General features: G+C 29.6%; 1 protein-coding gene across 5 annotated transcripts in view; it reads left to right on the top strand.

The window, feature by feature from the left end:
* Positions 1 to 23232, top strand: part of LOC107448508 (phosphatidate phosphatase LPIN) — a 59574-nt gene that overhangs the window by 8684 nt on the left and 27658 nt on the right. For 2 of the 5 annotated variants that reach the window (XM_043052533.2, XM_043052535.2), the window contains exons 2-5: positions 14762 to 14968; positions 16622 to 16717; positions 17971 to 18581; positions 21828 to 22021. In XM_043052533.2, coding sequence (XP_042908467.1) covers positions 14789 to 14968; positions 16622 to 16717; positions 17971 to 18581; positions 21828 to 22021 — 1081 coding nt within the window. In that variant the 5' untranslated portion in view covers positions 14762 to 14788. Of the gene's footprint in view, positions 1 to 9027; positions 9250 to 13547; positions 13611 to 14761; positions 14969 to 16621; positions 16718 to 17970; positions 18582 to 21827; positions 22022 to 23232 lie in introns of those variants that run through there. The other 3 variants (XM_043052534.2, XM_071178315.1, XM_071178314.1) reach the window with 3 other exon arrangements.

Below are 23232 nucleotides of genomic sequence, written 5' to 3'. Positions count from 1 at the left end.
AAAAAAAAAAAAAAAAAAAAAAAAAAAAAAAAAAAAAAAAAAAAAAAAACTTTTTCAAGGAGTTTTTAATTTGTATAGACACACAAGATTATGCTCAACACTGTAAAATTAGAATTAAAAAAATTAAACTTTTAAAAATAAACAACAATTGCTGCTTCTATATTAGAGATGCAACATACAAATATTTGGTATTTAGCCTATACTGCGGAACGCAGAATATTCATTTCGGATGAATAATGGAAGAATCGTCTGCCGAAGACAAAACTTAATTCGTTTACATCCATCTTTCTTTTTTTCAGCCCTGGAAAGGGTTTATTCGATTAACAAAACAATAATGAAGATAAACAAATTTGTGAAGGGTCCGATTAAAAGAAAAATCATTTTGTGAAGGGTCCGTTTTTAAGTTAAAATATTTTGTGAAGGGTCCGTTAACGGACCCAAATTTCTTCTAAACAGAACCCTGTTCTATAACTATTAAATCAAACATAAAAAATAAAGACAGTTTGTTTCTTTTCTAAGAATCGGTTTGCATGATTCTAATATAAATATTCTTTCAAATGCAAAATGCCACAAATGCACCAAAAGCATTCACCATAACGACACAAAATTTACTCAATATAGAGTTTACTCAATATCCGATTCGAATAAACACTCGTTTAAGAGAACAACAGCAGAATAGATGTGATTTACAGACTTTCAAGTAAACAACTGTCAACTTAAGTCTGCAAATTACGCTCAATTTACGACGGCAAGAAAATTGAGGACAGCAGAATTCCAGAAAGAAATAAAAACATTCCATTTATCATCAGTTGGAAGAAATTTTTTTCTTCTCTTTGTACATTAAGCAATTTCTACAAAGGGCATTCTTAATAAGCATGACAATAAGTATGATAATCAATATTCACCAACCAAAAATGACGCAGAAAGGTTAAAACTATAATATATCACAAACCGTGTCATTTTTTTTAAGAGGAGCTCGTGTGATACGTTAAGATTGTAGTGACATGCCACCTTTGTGAAAATAAAATATGCAAATGATTGAGAAATCCAATTATTTACTGTCTTTCGAGAGAAAAAAATCAAAGAGGACGAAGACGACACATTTTATTAGAAGAGGGAAAAAAAAACAGGCGTCACGAATTTTCATACATAATTAATTTGAAGCAGCTCAAAATAAAAATAAAAACTTAATTTTGCGTACTAATTTTTAAAACTAACTATGAGCACTGAGTGAGCCGTGACGGCTCAGGGCATAGAGAGTTTGCCTTTCAATGTGGTGAACCAGGTTCGAATTCCAGCGTTGGGTGGTTGATACGAATTCCGCATTCGGCTTGCACCGCGACCACAGTACTGACGTAAAATATCCTCAGTAGTAGATCATGGGTTAATGGTAGACGGATCACTATTAGCCTGGCGGTGCCGCTTTGGCGTCGGGCTAACAGTGGGAGATTCTCGTGGTCTTCCTCCCCATGCAACGCAGATGAGGGTTAGTTCCATCAAGAAGTCCTCCACAAAGGCAAATTTCTTCCAATACTTGATCCAGGAGTTCCCTTGTCTTCTGGATTGGGGTTCAAAACTACAAAGGCTACCAGGGGTCTGTCCAGACATTTTGTGAAAAGTCCGTTTTTCGTGAAATTGTGAAAAAATTACTCACATTCTTTCAACCAGGGTCCGTTTTTATGAATTTGTGCAAATCGGGTCCGTAATTGCAAAAAAAAACTTTTTCAATGAGTTTTTAAATTGTAAAGACATACAAGATTATGCTCAACACTGTACAATTATAATGAAAAAAAATTAATTTTTAAAAAATAAACAACAATTGCTGCTTCTAAATTAGAGATGCAACATTCAAATATTTGGTATTTAGCCTATACTGCTGAACGCAGAATATTCAATTCGGTAGAATAAAGGAAGAAGCGTCTGCCGAAGACAAAATTCAATTAAAATTAAATAAAAATTAATTTTAAAAAATAGACAGCAATTGCTGCAACTAAATTAGCGATGCAACATACAAATATTTGGTATTTAGCCTATACTGCTGAAAGCAGAATATTCAATTCGGTAGAATAAAGGAAGAAGCGGCTGCCGAAGACAAAACTTGGTTCGTGTACATATTTTTCTTTCCTCCCACCCCCTGTGAAGGATTTATTCGATTAACAAAACAATAATGAAGAAAAACAAATTTGTGAAGGGTCCGATTAAAAGAAAAATCATTTTGTGAAGGGTCTGTTTTTAAGTTAAAATATTTTGACAAGGGTTCGTTTTTATGAAAAGATATTTTGTGAAGGGACCGTTAACGGACCCAAATTTCTTCTAAACCAGTGTTCCTTAACCTTTTTGATGCAATGGACCCCTTTTTAAAAAATTTTAAGAAGTCTCGGACCACCCCCTTGTGAAAAAAATAATTGCAAAAAACGTCAATTATTAGAAAACATTTAATTTTATTATTTTAATAGTATACAAAATTTTTAAAATTAAAATTTTTAATGTGAAGGTTGCTGCTGCTTTTCCTTACTTAACAAATTGAATTGGGGGATGGTTTTCAACAAAGCAAACGGGCATATCATGTTCAACATTCAATCGATTTCGATGTTATGTTTTTTATTGTCACAAGTGTGGAAAATCCCGCTTCGCAAAGATACACTGTAGCAAACGGAATTATAGTTGCCATAACTCGCTTTACAAGTAATGGGTAGGCTTCCAAACGTTTTAAAAATTAGGAGTTGTCAGCGGACCCCCAAAATATAACTCACGGACCCCTTAGGGGTTCATGAACCACAGGTTAAGAAACCCTGTTCTAAACAGACCCCTGGATATGAATATTTTATAATGTTAAAAACATCTTACACGTGGAACGATTTAAAATAAGTTATAAGTAGGTACATAGAACTAAATGAAGAAACTTTTTTTTTTTTCGTAAAAGAGGGAGCAGCGTGTATTTAAAACAGATTATGAAACATTTGATTTTGGCGGGTTCACAACTGTAGTTTAATATTTTTGCTTACCAAACGAACTGATGCATATTTTTAATACAAATTTTGCATTCATCACTTTGTGCCTGAGGCTGAAAGTTAAGTTCTAAATCACTTAACGAATCTCTTTTTACCGTAATTCATAATATTATATTAATGTAATTTGCACCAAAGAATAGCAATGGTAAAACGATTAATAAAGATCAGACACTGATTTAAATAACTCTATATTAAAATGTAACGTAGAAGTACGTTATTTTACCAACAATTATAATAAAAACAATCCTCTTAAACTCTTTTTTTTTCAATTACTACTATTTGTTCAAACTGTCCCTATATCTCGTTCAAATTTTCAATCTTTAATAAAATACCTTTTATTCAAAATCTCAACTTAACTTAAATACATTTCTCTTGTTGTGGATAACACTTGATGTTAATACAGTTTTTTTCAAAAAATAATTCATTCTTTAAATAGGGATGAGCAAAAAACGAAATGGAATTTTCTGATGGGATAAGCGTTAGTCATTGTTTTAAATGTCGTTATTATAAGCGATTTAGTTTTTCACATATTTTAAAGATAACATCAGTGATAATTTCTAACCTATTTGAACAAAAAAAATAGTTTTTTGCTCGCATTTAAATGTTTAATTATTTTATACTCGCTGTGACAGATGAATTCAATAAAGAACATGACGTAGTAGCACGTGTGGTCCACGTCACCAAATATATACTTTTATAGTTATCTGATAACACGTGCCTTTTCTTTTTCTTTTTAATTTCTTCTATTAGTTCCCACTCTCCCTATATATCTTGTTCAAATCTCCAATCGGTAATAAAATACATTTTATTCATCCACTCAAATTCAATAACATTTTTTTTTTAAGCTTGTAGTGGATAACACTTAATGGTAATAAAGTTTTATCAAATATTAATTAAATTAATTAATTTTAGTTTTATATAGGAGAAAAATTTTAATTATTAAATAAAAAATTACTAAAATAAAACTGTTTTTTGTTGACCTAAGTAGGAATTCACTTTCAAAAACTTTTTTTTTTTATATTACTTGTTTTGTTATAAAACAAAAAGAGATAAGAGGGATTTCTTTCTGTTATATCCAACAATTTAATGCCTGCCAGAATCTACAACTTCTGCTCGCCACTCTGTACATAATATTGTATTTCCGTTATGTTTTCTTTTTTTAACCAATATGTCTCTGCCATCTGAAAGTGATTGTTAGAACTTTTTTCTTTTATAACAGCAGCAACAAGAGAGACCTTGGATGGAGACGAGGCACTCTGCCAACGCACTTCCACAGCTTGTCAGTACATTCACCGTGACCGTCCCCTTGTTTTTCTCTTGTCGCCTTCTTTCTTATTTTTAATGCCAGCCAAATGCGTTTTCCTTTTTGTTTTCTCAAACATGTTGCGCAATACCGTCAATACAAAAACTGAACTATTTGTAACTCTAATTGACGAAATGACGCGTCGTTTTTGTTATACTTTAAAGGGTGACTTTGCTTAAGCTCCAGCGGATATTTAAAACTCTCTTCTTCTATCACATGTCATAACATGTTGCTCTCATGGACTCTTATAACCGTTGTAAGACTTTTTTGTCCTTACATTCTTTATTTGAATCATCATTGATTTGCAGACGAAGGAAGCGAGGGGTCGAAAATTAGCAAACAAAAACATGCTTACATTATCCCCTGTGGTACAAGTTTTTTGGGCTTTCTGCGACATACCTCTCTAGTACTAATATCTTTCTGCGAGATACTTTTAATAATAACAAATATACATGTTAAAGTAACCAAAGCGTCAACTTAAAAAAAAAACAAAAAAAAACGCTTTTCGGATGAAATAATTTTGTTTTATGTGAGCACGTTTTATTTTTTTTAATTCTAATATGGGCAATATTCTCGCATTTTGTAGGGGGAGAAAGCACACTAATTATTTCTTTTTTCGCATTTTGCAAATCATCAGATTTTTAAACAGGATGCGTAGCTAGCATTTTTAAAAAGGGCTTATTTTCAATTTTCGTTTTTTAAAAGCCCTTAAAGGTACTTTTTCATTGGGTGATTTTAAAAAGTGCTTAATTTTCCCTTTACCATGTTGACTTTCTCCACAAAAAACCACTTCAGAGAATTATACAAAAAGACACTTCATATTGTTCTATTCAGCGTTTTCACAATTAATTCAACCCCAATCTATTTCGGCGTACCATCAGTTCGAAAGTATGAAAACGCCATTCGTTTTACATGATTCAAAATGTCATGATTTTTGACAATTGTCAAAAACAATGCCAAAAGNTTTTTTTTTTTTTTTTTTTTTTTTTTTTTTTTACATAGCGGATAAAACCGTCAATTGTCAAAAACTTGCCAACCTTGCCTAATTATGATATTTTTTTAAGTGCTTAAAAATATTTTTTGAGTGCTTCTTTTTTGTTGAAATTTTTTTTTATTTCGATATTCTATATTTTAAATGCGATAATAAATGATATCGCATTAAAAATATAGAATTTTTAAAACTATGTGGAAATTAAAAGTAAGAACTGGGAAGGGAAAAAAAACGGAACATAAATTTCTGTAGAAGAGAAAACCAATTTTTTTTTTCCATTATTCTTTAATATTCTTAAATGAGATTAGAAAATTTAGATGCATTTTTTTTACCACTCAGATGCGCGAGACATTTTTACAAAAAAGAAAACCAAATTTTTTTACTTCCCGAAGGCAAAATCTTTCTGCAAGAACTCTATATCGTTCTGCGACAATATCGCCGTGTTTCCACAATTCTTCCTTTTTATCAACGAAACGGCCCCGTGGACTCCACTTTTTAATACTTCCAAAATCTCCCACATTGCTTACATGTTTTAAGAACTTTTCATTTCTCTAGTCCTTCATGAGTTTAAAAGATAATCCTGTCCCCCCCCCCTCCCTCCAAATCAAATTCATGGCTATAAAATTATCGAATTGTGATAAACATAGGAGAGGGCTCACTGTGTTGACGTAAAATATCCCCAATGGTAGATAATGGATCAGAATCCCCTTGCTTATCGGATTAACCAAGGAAATCTTTCGTGGTTTTCCTGTCCATGTAGCGGGTAAGTTTCAGCAAAAAGTCTTCCACGAAACCTACTTTTTTTTTTCAGATGTTTCATACAGAAGTTTCTTTGTCTTTTGTGTTCGTTTATAAATTACAAGGCAGCGGAGTTGTACATTGAGTCGTTAACCCAAAAGGCCTTTTATAAAATAAAATGAAACCTGGTAGGAGATGCTTTAGTGCTGGGCTTCTTAAACTTTTTAGTGTGGGGACCCCATATTATTTACAGTTTGTCTAAAGTAAGAACTCCCCTAGCCATTCGTCTGGACCTGTGGCGGTGACTATGGTAACGAGGTATAACTATTCCAAATAGGGGTGTGGGGTCATTGTTTAGGACAGGTTTAAAGGGAATCTTTTGCCTTGGTCTACTGCGTTCGTTATGCGCTTCTCTTGTTTCCATGGCAGCAGACGACTTCAGATTTTGTAGCGGGAGGAGTTCTTACCGTGGACAAACTATACGAGAATTTTATAATACCCCATAAACATTTCTCAAATCGAACACACGTGTTGAGTGAAACTATCAGTTTCTTCACTTGTACTGTAATATTGTAGTTTTAGTTCATTATTTTACGCCATAATGTGAAAATTTCAAACTTAAAAATATAATTCTATAATAAAAATTGAATCCAATTACTCGGGTGTTGATTCAAACATTGACTATTATAGTCACGCAGCTATAGTCACGCAGATACCTAGCGTATTATTTGTGCGTAATTGTTAGAAATAGAAATCAAAATCAATAAATCTTTTGGTGGCCCATGCTCCCTCCCAATTGGAGTTAAAGAAACTCTGGTCTGCTAAAACATTTTTTGAAATATATAGTTATATTTCGATCCAAGCAATAATTCATTATTTACTTAATATTTCAATTCCCTTTATGAAATTATATTTAAAGTAAAATGTCAAAAAAGAGGAATGAAATTTTTTTTTTTTTTTTTAATATAATTTTTCTAATTATTATGTAAAGGAAATGCAATATTATTTTTCATTGCTCTTTTAAAATCGAAATAAAATAAAGAAATTCTTTTTTTATAACAATATAAAAAAAAAAACAATTTTTTTAGTTAGATTAGATTCATCTCCAAAACTACGAACATAAAACGTAATTTAAGATTATTAATTATAAAAAAATTATTATACATATAAAAAGAAGTCTAACCGTCAAAATGAAGTAGTCTTTTAATGTTTATTAACGTACATTATTGTCTTTATTTTCTTTAATTGTGATGTCTGGGTTCCGCCGGAAGAATCTTGATTATTTAAAGATAAGCTTGATTAGTTGGAACCGCAGCTTCATTTTAATACGAATCAGCTGAAATGGTGCCAAAAACGGAATTTTTATTTTCAAGGCTTTGTTATTAACATTTGAGTTGAATCACTATCCTATTTGTCGGAAGATTTTGTTTTGCATATATTTGTATAGATAAGCATTTATAAAGTATTTCTATGCAGTTTGAAATATACTTACAAATAATAACGGTAATTTCAAATTTAAAAAAAGGACACTCACAGACAATTTTGTAAAAAAATTTTCTTAAGTTTTACAATTTTTTCGCACCCGACTAACTGCCTATTTTTAGAGTAACGTAAAGCTTTTTTTTTTATTATTGTATTAGTTTAATAATTTTAAATCACCACAACTTCATTTTTCATCATTAACATTTTAATATTTTTCAAAGATATATTTTTTTAAGGTTTTTCATTTATTATTTTCATTTTGTCTTCTAAAAAATGTTTAAGTGGCTTAGTGGATTTTTTTTTTAAACAAAACTTCTCGTTTTTTAAAAAATGTATAATACGATGTGTTTGATTCTGTGCAATTTGACACTAACTATAAGGTATAAAAAAACACTCCGAAGTTACAAAAAAATACTAAAACACGCTTGTTGAAATCAAGCATTTTTCTTAAAGTTGTCTTACATACTAGTGCATTGATGTTTAATAAATCGTAGTCACGCCACAAGTTCGCTACTGTAATTTAATATTTTTGCTTACCGAACGAACTTATGCCTATTTTAAATACAATTTTTGCATTCATCACTTTGTGCATAAATTTAGAAGTTAAGTTCTAAATCATTTAACGAATATCTTTTACCTTAAATCATTATTGTAATTTGCACCAAAGAATAATAATGGTAAAACGATTTAATACAATCAGACACCGATTTAATTAACTTCATATTAAACTGTAACGTTATTCTAACAACAATAGTGATAAAAACAATCCTCTTACACTCTTAGTTTTAAAAATAAACAAAATCTGAAACTTAATATTAACAGTATCGCTAAACACCTTTAAATTAAGGATGCAAAAATATTTATAGGAAAACAATACCTTTATGACTATGCAATTTTATGCTGATGAAAACCAAACCAATAGTAAAATTAATGTGTGAAAACTGGATCCTACCATATGATTTTCCGACCAATAAAAATGCTTAAGTTAATAAAAATAAAGGTTTTTTTTAATTTTACTCCTGTAAAAAATTCAGAAGCTCGAGTTAAAATTTAAGATAAATTGTTCTCGAACACTTTCTCAATCACTAAGTTTTAAAAAAAAGTTGTTTTTTTTTCAATACTTTTTAATAGTTTTAGTATTATGACACCTTTCTGTTCCTATCACTTCCTCCCCCTCGCTCCTTAATGCACTCCGAAATCAAACCATTTTTGGTAAACTTAAAGAGTGGGAGGATGCCCTATATTTTTTGCCACTACGTCTTGTTTTTTCTCTTTTTTTTTCTTTCTTTACGGTCGTCAAAATAATAATTATTAAATTAACTAACCCCTTCCCCTCCGCTTGGTACTTTTTGTTTTTCATTCATGATAATGAGTGCTAATACATCATTCAAACCGCGCAGAGAAATTCTTGTATCACAATTTTGTTACTCAATGTTACAAGAACTTTTTACGCTACGCACTCTTTCGATGGCGCGATCAGGTGACGTCATATGGTAAGTCTTCTCTCTGGTTGGTGGAGGCCGAAGGTGTGTTTTCCTACCAGTATGACCTAAAAACGTGTGACAGAAAAATAAGTAGACTAAAAACACATTTGACAACCAGTTTTCGAGGCGAAAGAAAATGTTTTTTAAGTAGTTTTCTTACAGATGTTTTCGAGCTTTTAGTTTTTGAATGCATTGAATGAATATATGTGTTTTAGTATTATGTTTCAATATCAATTGGTGGTAAGTTTGATGTTTCTATGACACATATTTTATGTTATTTTATTACTTACTAAAAATAGTGTATGGAAATTCATTCAACTTATCATTGGAGGATTTGTTTGGGATATCTATTCCATTTTGTGACTATATAACTGATAGTTTTAAACGTTTCAGGGAAAATAAAAAAAATCAGAAGTTCTTTAACCGGTTTTATAATTAATAATTACTTACATTAACCGAATGAAATAGGGAATTGAAAAACGGTCTTATATCAACTTTCCTTTGAACGAATAAGCACATTTATTATTATTATTTATTTTACTTTGTTTCCACATAATTGTTATAATTATTACGGAACTTGGTTGATAATTATAACAAATATATAATAATACTGGAACTGGGAGGTGAACTGGGTTCGAATCTCAGCAATGGCTGATCGAATTCCCCACCCGGCTCGCACCGACCACAGTGCTGACGTAAAATATCCTCAGTGGTTGATGGATCATGGGTTAGAGTCCCTTTGCCGTCAGGCTAACCGTGGGAGGTTCTCATGATCTTCCTCTCCGTGTAACGAAAATTCGAGTTAGTTCTGACAAAAAGTCCTCCATGAAGGCAAATTTCTCCCAATACTTGATCTAGGAGTTCCTTTGTCTTCTGGATTGGGTTGGAAATTACAAGGGTATGGAATTTAACATTAGTAGTCACAAACCCCAAAAAATTGGGTCGGCTGTTGAACGACGATTATAAAATAAAATAAAATTGGTCTCTTGAATAGGTCGAAGGAAAATGTTTCTCATTGTTAATAAAGGAAAACGTTAAAATGTTAATTATTGCATACTTAATAAATAATAGATATAGATTAAAAGACAACATAAAAATATTAAAGGGTGAGAAAGCGTTTGATTTTTGCCTAATAAATTAACAAAAAAATTTAGATAATGGATTAACATAAAAGATTAGTTAAAGTTTTTTATGTTTCATCCTCCCTTCCCAAAAATTTCAACTACCTAAAAAAATTTTGAAAAATCATGTATTTGTAATAATTTTGTAAAATACCAAAAATTTAACGCACAAATCGCTGTAGATAAATATTTGTGAGCCTACTTTTCAAAAAACTGAGTTTTTTTTTTTTGATTAATATTTTTATTTATTTATTTTTTTACTATCTGTCAGTTTAGTTCAAAATCATTTGTTTATATTTCTTGATGGCATTTTATCACCAATAAATACTCATCTACTTCCATACAACTTTCAATTCGTTCATTTAAAATGCAAATATTCAAAAGCATGAGATATAAAAATATCCAGTTGGCGTATTTTGTTGCAAGAAAAAAAAAATTCGATCTGAAGTTAAAGACTTCATAATTTTACTTTGTTTGAATAAAAAATGACTCTTTGATCGTTATTTTAAAGTAAGAGATTAAGTTAGAAATTGTTTTTTTTCCACTAATTTTCATTTAAGCAACTCTGACAGCATGACTCTGACAAAGTAGCGTCCATTATCATAATCACTCTCAGGAATCATTGAAAATTCAAGCTTTTTAATTATGCTATTAAAACTTTTAATTTTAAATCCATTTTTTTCTTCGTTAAGTTTAAGTTGTTTACGTTTTTAATGTTCTTATTTTTGTTAATTTTTTATGTCCAAAACTTTATTTTCTTCTTCATTTTCATGAATATTTTCATTATTTTGTTAAATAATTTTTAATATAACATTCTTTCTCTTCTTTCTTTTATTTTTACTTATAACTTTCTTTTATTTATCGGTACTTTTATTGCAATCGTTGACCTTGATTTCAGGAGAAGTGTGTGAGGACAAGTTGCTTTTATAATCAGAAAAAGTTATCAGTTTTCTCCGAATTGGCATTACAACCTGTTGAACACATCAATCACTAGTTGAAATCCAATGCAAACTATAAACTCAATTTGACGTTAGCTAAATCAATATTTAAAAAAATAAAATTCAACTGACCTAGCTATATTTCCAATTGTTAAATTTTAAGTGCTAGTTGGGTTTTAAGTTGCAAATTACCTTTTGTTTGTTTTACGTTTACAAAGTTTTTTCTTTATTTTTGAAATTTAAATTTTTTCGAAAATTTATAAGTTTGGAATAATATTTTAAATCCTAACCCAAACAAATGTCAACATCGTCAACTCTTGAATAGATCGTTGCACAGCTTTCTTTTTGCTTGCTTACTTAAGTCGTGGGATGAGGAAAACAAGAAATTATTGGATTGTCAATCAACTAACAAGTAATAAAAATTTATAAAAATTATATCTAAAAATCGTNATGTGTTTCTGAATAAAAATATACTCCTTTCTGCCCGCACTTAAAGAAACTGATGACAGAATAATAAATAGTGTTTCTTGCAGACGATTTTTTATTTTTTTAAAGCGAACAAAAGTAAAAATTCCTTATCACGCCTTTGATTTGTTAAGGGCATGTCAGCATGAGATGTGCCATTTTTAGAAGTCCAATTAAATCCAATAATTTGCAACGTCATATAGTTGTTTCCTTATTTATCGAAATATGTCGCCTAGTCTAGGATTCTAGTAAGACTACGAAACTATAACTTCTTTTTTCTTTTTTTTTCAATAATTGTATAATACTTATCGTAAGAGATAGCACGAATTATTTCTGTTTGACGTGTGCAACTTTTAAAAGCTTTTATATTGTTTAGAAGGCATATTTGTATAATATGATAACGAAATGAAACGCAATTATATATAGTAACGGATGATTATACTTAATTCCTATAGCGTTCTTTTCGCATTCTTATTACACTTTAGAGAGGCCAGTTATCCATATTAATATCTCATTCAAGACTATCCTTCTAGGCATGATTATATCTGAACAATTTCCTTGTTGTTGATTCTCCTAAATGTTTTAATTTTGAAGTTTTAGTAAAGTATTATTAAATTAAGTATTATTAAAGTATTATTAAAGTATTATTAATATTTAGTACTATTAAAATGTAAGTGGAAAATTAAAAAACCGAAACTAATTTCGCGTTCTAAACAAATTTCGTACAAATTGTAGCAATTAAGAAAATCGCGGATTTAAGAAGGAAAAAAAAAAAACATTAAAATGTTACGGAAATGATCGCGAAAATTGCCTAATTATAACTATCGAATCTAACTTGCACCGCATCAATCACTGTTCCATTTTTCGAACTTAGGCAATCCATTTATGAACTTTTTAGTTTAAGTATCATAGTAGATTGTACATCATACTGTGAAAATGTTATCGAAAATAAGGAGAAAGAAAAAAACTTTTTTTATTTATACCAAAAATTGCAATTTTTAAGTCAGAACAGGACTGGTTTCAAATTCCTCTTCCCCCTACTATTTAGTCCCCCCCTTCGGCTTGCACTTGATGAATTTCAAGTAATAAAAACCACATGTTGTACAAAAAACTGCCTCAAAAGAGTGTTGAAATACTTTAAATGGAAAGAAAAAAATATTATTCAAGGGTAACTGCATTTCTTAAGCGAGAAATATTCTCATGGAATTAGAACATTGGAACAGAAGCTTAATATTAATTTAATTACTATGTATACATACTCGTTTATTGAAATTGAAAGTGCAGTTTTCTGCTTAACTTACAAGCTTTATTTGAATTTACATTTACAGCTGGGGAACAATATTTGAAACATATGGTGTGTCAAATATTTTTTGAAAATTTCTGATCCTTTTTATAGGATATAATTTTCTATCTCCAAAAATAAATAAAAAATTAGGTGTGTATGTGTGCGGAGGGGGGGGGGAGATATTCTGTGTGGCTTTTAAGGACCCACTCTTCTGTTTGGCATTTTCTTAAATAAAAAAGAAACTTGATTCTTGTCATTTAAAAAAGAAATGCTTGGCAGTAAATTTCTTTGATGATATTTAAGTTTTTAAAAATCTCTGTTCTTATATATTTATCAGGGGTCGTGGACTTTAGGGACTAAGTATCTAGAAATTTCGAAAAATTTAAAAATCGACCAAAACAAATTTAATGAAAATTTGTTTCTGAAAGTCTGAGGGGATACAAAAAATTTATTTCATTTTTTTAAAATTTAATATTTCATTAATTTAAATTCATTATTTTTTTCTCTTTCTAATAAACTGCAGCTTTGGGGAAAAAAATAAGAAATAATTTCGCTTTAAAAAAAGTATTAAAAAAATAATTTGATTAATACCTAATTTTATACAATTAAATAATGTGCTTTATTTGTTTTTGCTTTAACTTATTTTATAAAAATATTGATTTATACTTTGCACTATAGATAAGAGTTGTCAAGGTTTGTAGGTGATTAATGAATGATAAACAGTCTTTTGTTTGGAATTTTTAAAGGTTATGGAATACTTTTAATTTCATTTGTTTCATTAGTTGAGTAACAGTAAGTGTTAATCATGGTATTACTGTATAATGCAGCCAATTATTATTATTTTGGTGTTGCAGTGTGAATTTGTATTTTGATTTATTTTAACTTTTTATTAGTTTTTTTTTACTTCATAACTATTATTAAAATGTGCTCCTAATTGATATATTTTATTTATTATTTGATTTACTTATTATTTTATTTATTTAGATTTGTAAATTGAAAATTTATTTTTTATTCAGCAATCCATTATACCCTGGTTAGGGTAATGAATACGACAGGTTTATTTAAGAATCATGACGATCATGTAATATAAATTAACATAATTAGGAAATGGGAGTAATTTTTTTAAAAATCAGGAAAAGTCATTTTTTTAATAATAATTTGGTTGTTATTGGAATATTTTTTTATATAGTTATACGTTTTTCAAATAGATTAAATAGGAGAAAATTAATTTATTTTCTGATATACATCTTAAACAAATTAGGCAACATAATTTTTTTTCTTTTTTTAAAGTTTTGTGTCTGTTTTCTTTTTGTCGGAAAGTGATAGAAATTTCAATTGTTGATAAAATTCTGCTTGTACTATTTAAAAATAAATAAAATTTTAAAAAAATGTTATTTACATTGGTATAAGACTGAAAACTCCAATTAAATTTTGAGTTTAGAGCTCCCTCGCTAGTCAGAAAATGGTCAATATATTGATGGACGATAGGCATTAAAAAAAATCAGAATAAATATTTTGTGTGTGGCGGTTGGGAAACGATGGATACACGTATTATCGTTTAAAAAAAAAAAAAAAAAACAGTTCGGTTTTTATCGAGCTAATAGAAAAGTAGTCAGAATTTGGATTGAATATTGCTTTCCCCCTCCCCTGATTTTGCATATAGTGATTACTTCTGTAGCATTCAGGACACTTGTAAAGTTTTGCTGGCTGGCTACCATATTTAAAGAGAACTTTCTAAAATCAAACACATTTAAAATAATATGTGTTTCTGAATAAAACCTGTTCCACGTTTAAAGATAATTTTCTTTATTAAATTTATAAAAAATTTTATTTAAAAAATAATTAATAAAAAAAAATACCCTAAAAATTTATCGAACCTTTCTGATTCATTATTAAAAAAAATTTACAGAATGATTTTTACTCATTGTATGTTATTCTTTTAGGTGTAAAAAGTAGTTCCTATATTCAAGATGATATACATTGGAAAATTTATAAATAATTTCAAAGACTTTTACAATGACATCAACTCAGCTACTTTAACAGGAGCCATTGATGTAATAATTGTGAAGCAACCAGACAATACCTATGTATGTTCACCCTTTCATGTTCGCTTCGGGAAGATCGGAGTCCTCAGGAGTCGTGAGAAAATAGTAAGTTCTTCTTTATGTTAAAGAAATCGCAACAGGCCTGTATATACCTGCCAAGTCTCCTGTTAACCCTTATATTCTCAAATTTCTCCATATTTGTTGAAGTAATTTTTTTTAAAAAAAGAACATTTGTGGCAATAAAATATCTGTTGATGGCAAAAATACTTTTCTTATTTTTCAATCGATGGAGTTATTGCCAGTACTGCAGTTATTGAGTGTTAATAGTTTATGTAATTAGGTCGGCTGTTCTAGGACAATTATAAAATAAAATAAAAACAGTTTAAGTAATTATGAATAATGGTTTAAAAATATCTTCTTTATAATAAGATTTATGTACATATTTTTTACTTCGACATATTTTTACAATTGTTCTACAAACTTTTACACTGCTTTGCTTCTGCGTATGAAAATGTTAATGTTTCAAAACGATTGTTCATAATGTATAAAGAAAAGGATCAAAATTGCAATGGCAAGTCTTAGGATCATCCTCAGGGATGTTTCCCAGACAGTTACCAATAGCCCATTTTGCAGCTCTAGTGCAACTGAAGTACTTTTATTCACTCAATCAGAGATGATTGTGCTACGGAAAAAATCCGGATTTCTGGATTTTTCGCTCACTGCGACTCGGAAATCCGAGGTCCAGAAGTTTCAAGAAATCATCGATCACATTTATGTATAAAAATTCTTCCATATTTTATTTAGAAATATTAGAACTAGAATTTATACTTGGCATCTCTTCCATTTGAGAATTTTTTTTTTTTTTGGTAGAATAATAAATGTGATTAGAGATAAAAGTAAGCTTATACATAATTATTCATTTAAATTATGTTGTATATAATTTATTCAAACTTTCATGTTTTAAAAATATCAATGAATTAAATTTATAAAGATATGAATTTTTTGAAATGCATCATTAATGATTTTACTCACGAAGTTTTCAGGATNTGTACATATTTTTTACAATTGTTCTACAAACTTTTACACTGCTTTGCTTCTGTGTATGAAAATGTTAATGTTTCAAAACCATTATTTATAATATATAAAGAAAAGGATTAAAATTGTGATGGCAGGTCTTCGGATCATCCTCAGGGATGTTTCCCAGACAGTTGCCAATAGTCTATTTTGCAGCTCTAGTGCAACTGAAGTACTTTTATTCACTCGATCAGAGATGATTGTGCTGCGGAAAAAATCCGGATTTCTGGATTTTTCGCTCACCGCGATCCGGAATATCCGAGGTCCAGAAGTTTCAAGAAATCATCGATCACATTAATGTATAAAAAATTCTTGCATATTTTATTTAGAAATATTAGAACTAGAATTTATACTTGGCATCTCTTCCATTTGAAAATATTTTTTTCCGGTAGAATAATAAATGTGATTAGAGATAAAAGTAAGCTTATACATAATTATTCATTTAAATTATGTTGTATATAATTTATTCAAATTTTAAAGTTTTAAAAATATGAATGACTTAAATTTATAAAGATATTAATTTTTTGAAATGCATCATTAATGATTTAATTCAAGAAATTTTCAGGATTTTTGAGTTTGGCTCACAATTACCCTGCTACTTCTATTAATTCTATCTTAATGCAAATCATGAATTAATGTTTTCATTGTGGCATCATGAGGTAAAATGATTGGGTATAATTACAGGTAGACATTGAAGTGAATGGACTTCCTGTTGATCTTCATATGAAATTGGGAGAATCTGGTGAAGCATTCTTTGTAGAGCCTTGCAATGATGTGGAGGTAATCACTTTGCTTATTACTTCGTAACAGTGAGAATCTTCCTCTGATTCACAATTTCTCTCTTTTTGGTATATATATATTTTTTAACGGCTTTCTAATTATTTATATTATTTCTGTGTAAGTTAAAACACATAACTATGGTTCGTTCAGCAGGAGTTGGCACTTTGCTCCACCTTCCTCATGTGGTATCCGACGATACTATGTCGCTATTATTGGAAGAAGGATGTGAACAATCCTAATCAAGGTTGCTATTTGTCGCTCGTATGAGAAAATGAGAAAAATATTTATTTCACAATCTTTATGTGCATTTTTTTAACGTTAAATATTTCATAAAATTTATCATATTTCTCTCTTTTGAGTGAATAATTTGTCTTTTCTGAGACATGTTGCTGCAATATATTTAACCCCTTAACGATCAGTTAATTTTCAAGAAAACGGTCATAAAAGTGCCTATTTTGCCAAATGCACTTATTTGATTAGTGCTGACATCAAGTTTAAAATAAACTATCTGCAATTACCTTCAAAATATCCTGGTACTGCCATCTGGTGTGTAAAATGAGAACTAAAATGTTTGCCTGGCAAAAGAAATGATGAATTAGTTTTATTCCTATTGGCGCAATACTACTGAACACTCCAGTCCAGAAATTTTACGGGAGCGAGAAATAGATGGCGAAACCTCACCCTGTCATTTTAACGGGAGCGAGAAGGAAGGGATTGATTAGCTAGAGTAGCGAATGGTATAATAGCAATTGATGAAGCGAAGTAAGTAACTGAAAAAAAATTCTTTGTTTGCGTTTTGCTTCTTAAGGGTGATTTCAATTTCAAACACGACGACATTTTGCCTCTTATTAAATGAACTATTCGCCCAAGGAGGTGGAGCTAATTGCCAACTCCTGGTGAACGAACTATACCCAGCCTTTCCTAGACCTTTCGTTATGTAAATTGGTCAAATAAAACTTAAAATCAATGGATTGATAAAGATTGAGATCAATTAAGATTTTTCAGCGATTTTGATGAGGAGATTATTTACTAATTCAAATTCATATTAATAAAATTATAAGTTTATTTAATTAAACTGAGGCTTTGATGGTCAGATTTGCTACCTTTTTTTCATATTTTTATTAATTGTTTATTTTGTTGCACGAATCAGTGATGAGAATATCTATTTGTAAGATAATTATGTTGTAACCATATTTATTGAAATTTTGCCTGTCAAAATTTGAAATTTACTAACTTATTTGTAACATCAACAGGTGCTGCCTTCTTATTTAGCGACATCCCCTCTTCCTGAGGTGCCCAACATTGAGGCTGAAATCCGGAAAATGAAACTGGAAGCAGCAGAGAAGGATAATACAAAAGAAAGCGACTTGATGCTTGAAAGTGTAGTTTGTAGTCCAAATGCAAACTGTGATAATAATTCTAGTGGCAATCTTTCCAAACAAAATATTATATTCCCCCCTCACCTCAAGAAACAAATCGATAATGTTCCTATTGAAGTGACGAACAGTGTGCATACAGACTCTAGCGATGAATATAAAACTAAGCGTAAAAGGCGAAAGAAAGTGGGCACTAAAAAACGTTCCAAAGTGAAGGAGCATCCAAAACCTCTAGTGGGTGTAAAGCAAAATGAGAAAGAAGCAGAACAAACTGAAGTGGAAGAAATTTTCCAGATGGACGAGGACTACGGTGAAGTGGAAGAGGGCAAATATGTTCAAATTTCTAACATGAGTCGATCCATCAGCCTTCCGGTTTCCTCGACTGTCGACGATCTGTTTAAGGCGGAGTGGAATCGTAGAAAACTGTCGACCACTTTCACTGGAGAATTTCATCCATTTAGTGATGGAGATGTTACTCCTCAATCTAGGTAAAATTTATGCCTGAACATGATGCACATATAAATACCGGGTGATCTTTAAAAACCACCCTTATAATATTAGTGTATATGTATATGTATGAATGTTCATTACCTTGAGCAGATTACCTGTTATGCTTTTTATCCATGATCAAACAAAATTTAAATATTAGAATGTATCCATAAGAGACTCTGTGTCATTATGCATGGTTTGTATAAGAGTTCTGATTATGGAATCTGAGGAATTGTTGATAAAGAAAGGAACCTTTCAGAACAACAAATTTCTACTCTGTAGCTGTACAACTGCTTTTCCAAGGCCTGCAGAGCTACTTGCATGGTATTTTTTGCTACAGGATTAGCAGTTTATAAATCTTGGACTAATTATAAATATCTTTCATTTCATAGTAATCCCTATATAATTTTAAACAAACACTTTTGTGATATTTAGTTTCTTAGACAAAACAGAGGTACTTTTTAATATGGAGAAAGGTTTGTTTCATAACAGCAAATACCTCAGGCATGTTTAAAGCTCAAAGTTTATATTCTGATATGTTTTAAGCATAAATGTTTACATATATTTTGAGAAATTTTACACATATCTATTGCTGATAAAATTCATTTTATACAAAATATAACTTTTCCACTACTTAATTTAAATATAGCATACATTTTATGTGTCATTGTTTAAAAAGAAAAATACAGAAAATTTGGAAAACTATGTAAAGATTTTTTTAAAGGAAAAGAAAAAATTAAAAAAAAATTATTTAAAAAAAAGTTAAGTTTTTAGTTTTANTTAAAAAAAAAAAAAAAAAAAACTGATAAACAAAATAAGGAAAGGATATAATTTCGTCATCANCTCAATCTAGGTAAAATTTATGCCTGAATATGATGCACATATAAATACCGGGTGATCTTTAAAAACCACCCTTATAATATTAGTGTATATGTATATGTATGAATGTTCATTACCTTGAGCAGATTACCTGTTATGCTTTTTATCCATGATTAAACAAAATTTAAATATTAGAATGTATCCATAAGAGACCCTGTGTCATTATGCATGGTTTGTATAAGAGTTCTGATTATGGAATCTGAGGAATTGTTGATAAAGAAAGGAACCTTTCAGAACAACAAATTTCTACTCTGTAGCTGTACAATTGCCTTTCCAAGACCTGCAGAGCTACATGCATGGTATTTTTTGCTACAGGCTTAGCAGTTTATAAATCTTGGACTAATTATAAATATCTTTTATTTCATGGTAATCCCTCTACAATTTTGAACAAACACTTAAATGATTTTTAGTTTCTTAGAAAAAACAGAGGTAGTAGAGCTACTTTTTAATGTGGAGAAAGGTTTGTTTCATAACAGCAAATAATGTTTTAAGCTCATAGTTTATATTCTGATTTGTTTTAAGCATAAATGTTTACATATATTTTGAGAGATTTTATACATATCTATTACTGATAAAATTCATTTTATACAAGCAATAATTTTTCCACTACTTAATTTAAATGTAGCATACATTTTATGTATCATTGTTCAAAAACAAAATACAGAAGACTTGGAAAACTGTGTAAAGATTTTTTAAAAGGAAAAGTAAAGAAGTAAAAAAAAAAGAATTTTTTTAATTCGAAAAGAAAAAAAAAGAGAAAACAAAATAAGGAAAGCATATAATCTCATCATTAGCTCACACAATTATATCCGAAAATTAGGCTTTCTAATATTGTATTAATTTCTTTTTGAATTTAAAAAAAAAAAAAATCTTATTTTCCTTTAAAAAATCTTGTTTCTGTATTTTTTTTTTTTTTNTTTTTTTTTTTTTTTTTTTTTTTTACTTTATTTTATGAGTTCTAAATACTTGCAGCTTATGTACAGTCAATAGCACTTATTTTTCCTAATTTTCTTCTTTAATCTCTCTTTTTTTTATCCTTTGTGTCTTTATTATGCTATTATATATATAGATGCTTAAAAAAATAGCTTTGTATACCATTTAAAAAATTTCTTTCACACCACGCCTATCTGTGGTTAAGGTATTTTTTCAATGAATTTTAAATAGTTGGCCTAATTTTCTGAAAACATGAATCACTTAAACATATGAAAGATTTTTTAGGCATCTAACTTATTTTTAAAATTTATTTGGTAAAGTTATTCTAAAGTTAAAGTTCAAAGTTTCTCTCCTGCATGTTCATTACCAAACTTAACAAAGTAGGGTGACTGCCCATTGAAGGCCCTACACAACCATCCCAGTTTTCATGACCTTTAGTTCTGGAGTGCAAGGTAAGGTATTCCAATTGGGTGGAACTATCAGTGTTTAGTCCAAAAGTATGCTTTATACAGTAGGGAACCAATTATCCGGAATGATCGGGACCATCGCTATTCCGGATAACTGATTTTTCCGGTTTTCTGAATCGCTACAAAAAACCGTTTTTTTTTACTGTTAAACCCAACTAAAAAAAAAAAAAATTGGAAATAATCTTAAAAATAAGAAAAAACGATGAAGTAATACACTAATGATTATTTCCAAAATGATGGTAAGGTAAACATCTTTAAAAAAGAAAGAAAAATCGTAAAATCTTACGAGGAAAAAAAATTTTATTTTTAAAAAATGGCAAGAAAATTTATCGAATTTCGTTCCGGTTTTTTGGTTTTCCGGTTTTCTGATTTCCGGATAACGGGTTCTGTACTGTACTAATTTTTTCAACTTACTAAAGGGATGAAAGGCTGATTCAACCTTATTGCTGCAAAGAGGCACTACTGTTTGGCAGGGGTGATTGTGCTCCGGAAAAAATCTGGATTACCAGATTTTTCACTAACCGCGATCTGAAAGTTTCCGGAAATCCAAAGTCCAGAAGTTTTAAGAAATCAGCAATCACATTTATGTATAAAAATTCTTGTATATTTTATTTAAAAATATTAGAACTAGAATTTATACTTGGCATCTCTTTCATTTGTAAATATTTTTTCTGGTAGAATAATAAATGTGATTAGAGATAAAAGTAAACTTACTCATAATTATTCATTTAAATTATGCTGCATGTAATTTATTTAAAATATCATGTTTTGAAAATTTCAATGATTTATATTTATAAAGATATTAATTTTTTGAATGATTTTACTCAAGAAATTTTCAGGATTTTTGAGTTGGGCCCACAATCACCCCTGCACAGGGCACCCATGCTAATTACAACATATTAAGTGTTTTATTCATTGTTATTATTTTCCTGACAAATTTTTCTAAATTTCATTTACTCTTTTTAGTCCTCTCTGCAGCCGCCCTCCTAGTCCCAAATCTGACACAGAGTACGAGAATCAAAAATTAGAAAGCGAGACTCCTATTGATGCTCCTAGTTGGGGTTGGGGTCAGCTGCCTAATGTTCCAAGGAGATTAAGTGACCCCAGTATCCAGTCCAATGTAGATGTTTCTGACGTGAAAGTTGATGAAAATACAACAGGTCATTATTGTTTTTATTTTATTTGATGTTAATTATTTTTTACCTGTAAATCGATATTTTAAAGGCTTTAATGAGTTATTTTAAATCCTTTGTGATAGCGCAGGGTGCGTAGCGTTCTTTAAAGGTGCTTATTTTCGTTTTTTAAAAGCCCTTAAAGGGGCAATTTTCATTGGGAGTTTTTCAAAAGTACTTTATTTTCCCTTTTCCAAAATGATATTTTTCCTTTACCATGGTGATTTTCACCACAAATTATGCAAAAAACACAATTTTCACATTGTTCTATTCAACGTTTTCACAGTTAATTCAACTCCAATCTATTTCTGCATACCGTCTGTCCGTTGTGGATGAAAACATCATTTGTTTTACACGATTCAAAATTTCATGATTTTTTTACAGTTGTCAAAAACTATGAGCTAAAATTTTTTTTTGACGTGACAATTAAACCGTTAGTTGTCAGAAACTTGCCAAACCTGCCTAATTATGATTTTTTAGTGTTTAAAAATATTTTTTGTGTGCTTGAAAAGTGCTTATTTTTTGTTGAAAAATTTGGCTACACACCCTGTAGCATTCAATTTCATAATAAAAGGTAACTCATTTTTAAATATATTCTTGTTTATTTTACTGTGTATAGTAACCCGATTTTGACATCTACAGGGTGCGTAGTGTCTTTAAAAAGTGCTTATTTTTTATTTACTTTTTTTTAAAAGCTATTAAGGGTGCTTTTTTTAGTCGGGGTTTGTAAAAAGTGATTAATTTTCTATGTTTTAAAAATAGACTTTTTTTCTTTTCTGTGTCGATTGTCATTCTAAATTACAAATAATGTATGATTTTTACAATTTTCTCTGCGATATTTATCAGAAACTAGTTATTTTATCATGAGTATATAAAGTTTTTGAAAATATTTTTGAATTTTATTGATTTTATGTTTATAAATTAAGAACTTTAAACGATGGAAAAAAATAATATTTATTCCTGCACAGATCATAATTCTGATTTTTTTTTTTTTTTTTTGGAAAGTGATTAAAAATATATTTTGAGTTTCTTAAAAGGTGCTTATTTATTGTTGAAAAATCTGGCAGCGCACCTTGATCTCAAACTGCCTCTAATTTAATGNATTGTTTGATGATGGTGCTTATTTTTGATTTGCGTTTTTTTAAAGCTATTAAGGGTGCTTTTTTTATTCTTGGTTTGTAAGAAGTAGTTAATTTTCT

This window comes from Parasteatoda tepidariorum, chromosome 3 (genome assembly GCF_043381705.1).
Source record: "Parasteatoda tepidariorum isolate YZ-2023 chromosome 3, CAS_Ptep_4.0, whole genome shotgun sequence".
NCBI lineage: Eukaryota > Metazoa > Arthropoda > Arachnida > Araneae > Theridiidae > Parasteatoda > Parasteatoda tepidariorum.
Note: the sequence above shows the minus strand (reverse complement) of the source record. Positions and strands in the feature narration are given on the sequence as shown.